The 921-nt window shown below is 34.7% G+C and overlaps 1 protein-coding gene across 1 annotated transcript in view; it reads right to left on the bottom strand.

Annotated features, from left to right (window-relative positions):
- Positions 1–921, bottom strand: part of LOC106871819 (tyrosine aminotransferase) — a 33,711-nt gene that overhangs the window by 17,603 nt on the left and 15,187 nt on the right. Inside the window, exon 4 of the mRNA XM_052978112.1 lies at positions 800–867. Within this exon, the coding sequence (XP_052834072.1) occupies positions 800–867 (68 nt within the window). The remainder of the gene's footprint in view (positions 1–799; positions 868–921) is intronic.

The raw sequence follows: 921 nt of genomic DNA, 5'->3' as shown, positions 1-921 counted from the left end.
GAGTGTGTGTGTGCGTGTGTCTGTGTGTGTGTGTGTGTCTGTATGTGTGTGCGTGCGCGTGCGTGCGTGCGTGTGTGTGTGTGTCTGTGTGTGTGTGTGTGTGTGTGTGTTTGTGTGTGTGTGTGTGTGTGTGTGTATGTAACAAGTCATTACTCATGTACACTGCAACCCTACTGCAATGAATATCTCCAATAAGAAATGAAAACGATTTATAATTACTTACTTCAGCATATTTAGTTATGTAATTTTGTAATTATATACTAAGAAGTGTTTAATGTATTTTGAAATGATTTGGTTGTAGTAATGTACTTTGGAAATAATTACCTGCAATGTTAACAGAGTAGCGCATTTACTTCAGTTTAAAAATCATACATCTTTTAGATTTACGGAAAGACTAGATCTGGTAATTAAGCGTCTAACTGTGACATCAAATGGAACACACAAAGGATGTGATCTTTTCAAAACAGAGGAATGAAAATTTCTCAAAAATTTACACAACAATGAATATCTACTTTAACACCAGATCAGGCACTTTGAGAAGCATCAGTTATGGTACATATTTCACCACCTTTGCCTAATTGCAAAGAAACACAAACTCATGTATGTGTCTTTGTTTTTCTTCATTTTCCATCATTTCTCGGAGAGAGAATGAGAGTTGGGGTGAGAGAGGAAAAAGAAATAAAAATAGAAGTAAAATAAAGGACATCATCTCATTTCTTTCCCATAGGAGTGATGGCCACTATTACATACCATTATTTTATAATAATGTAAACAGAAAAAAGAAACATCTCCGTCTTACCTTCGCATCAATGGGAAAGGAAGGGGTAGTTTCATAAGCAGCAACAGCTTTTCTTGCACATTCCAAACCTTGTGGGTAAAAAACAAATCCATGTATATATATAGTTTTATATATATATATAT

Source organism: Octopus bimaculoides, chromosome 30 (assembly GCF_001194135.2).
Source record: "Octopus bimaculoides isolate UCB-OBI-ISO-001 chromosome 30, ASM119413v2, whole genome shotgun sequence".
NCBI lineage: Eukaryota > Metazoa > Mollusca > Cephalopoda > Octopoda > Octopodidae > Octopus > Octopus bimaculoides.
The sequence above is the reverse complement of the archived record's forward strand: the minus strand, read 5'-3'. Positions and strand labels throughout refer to the sequence as shown.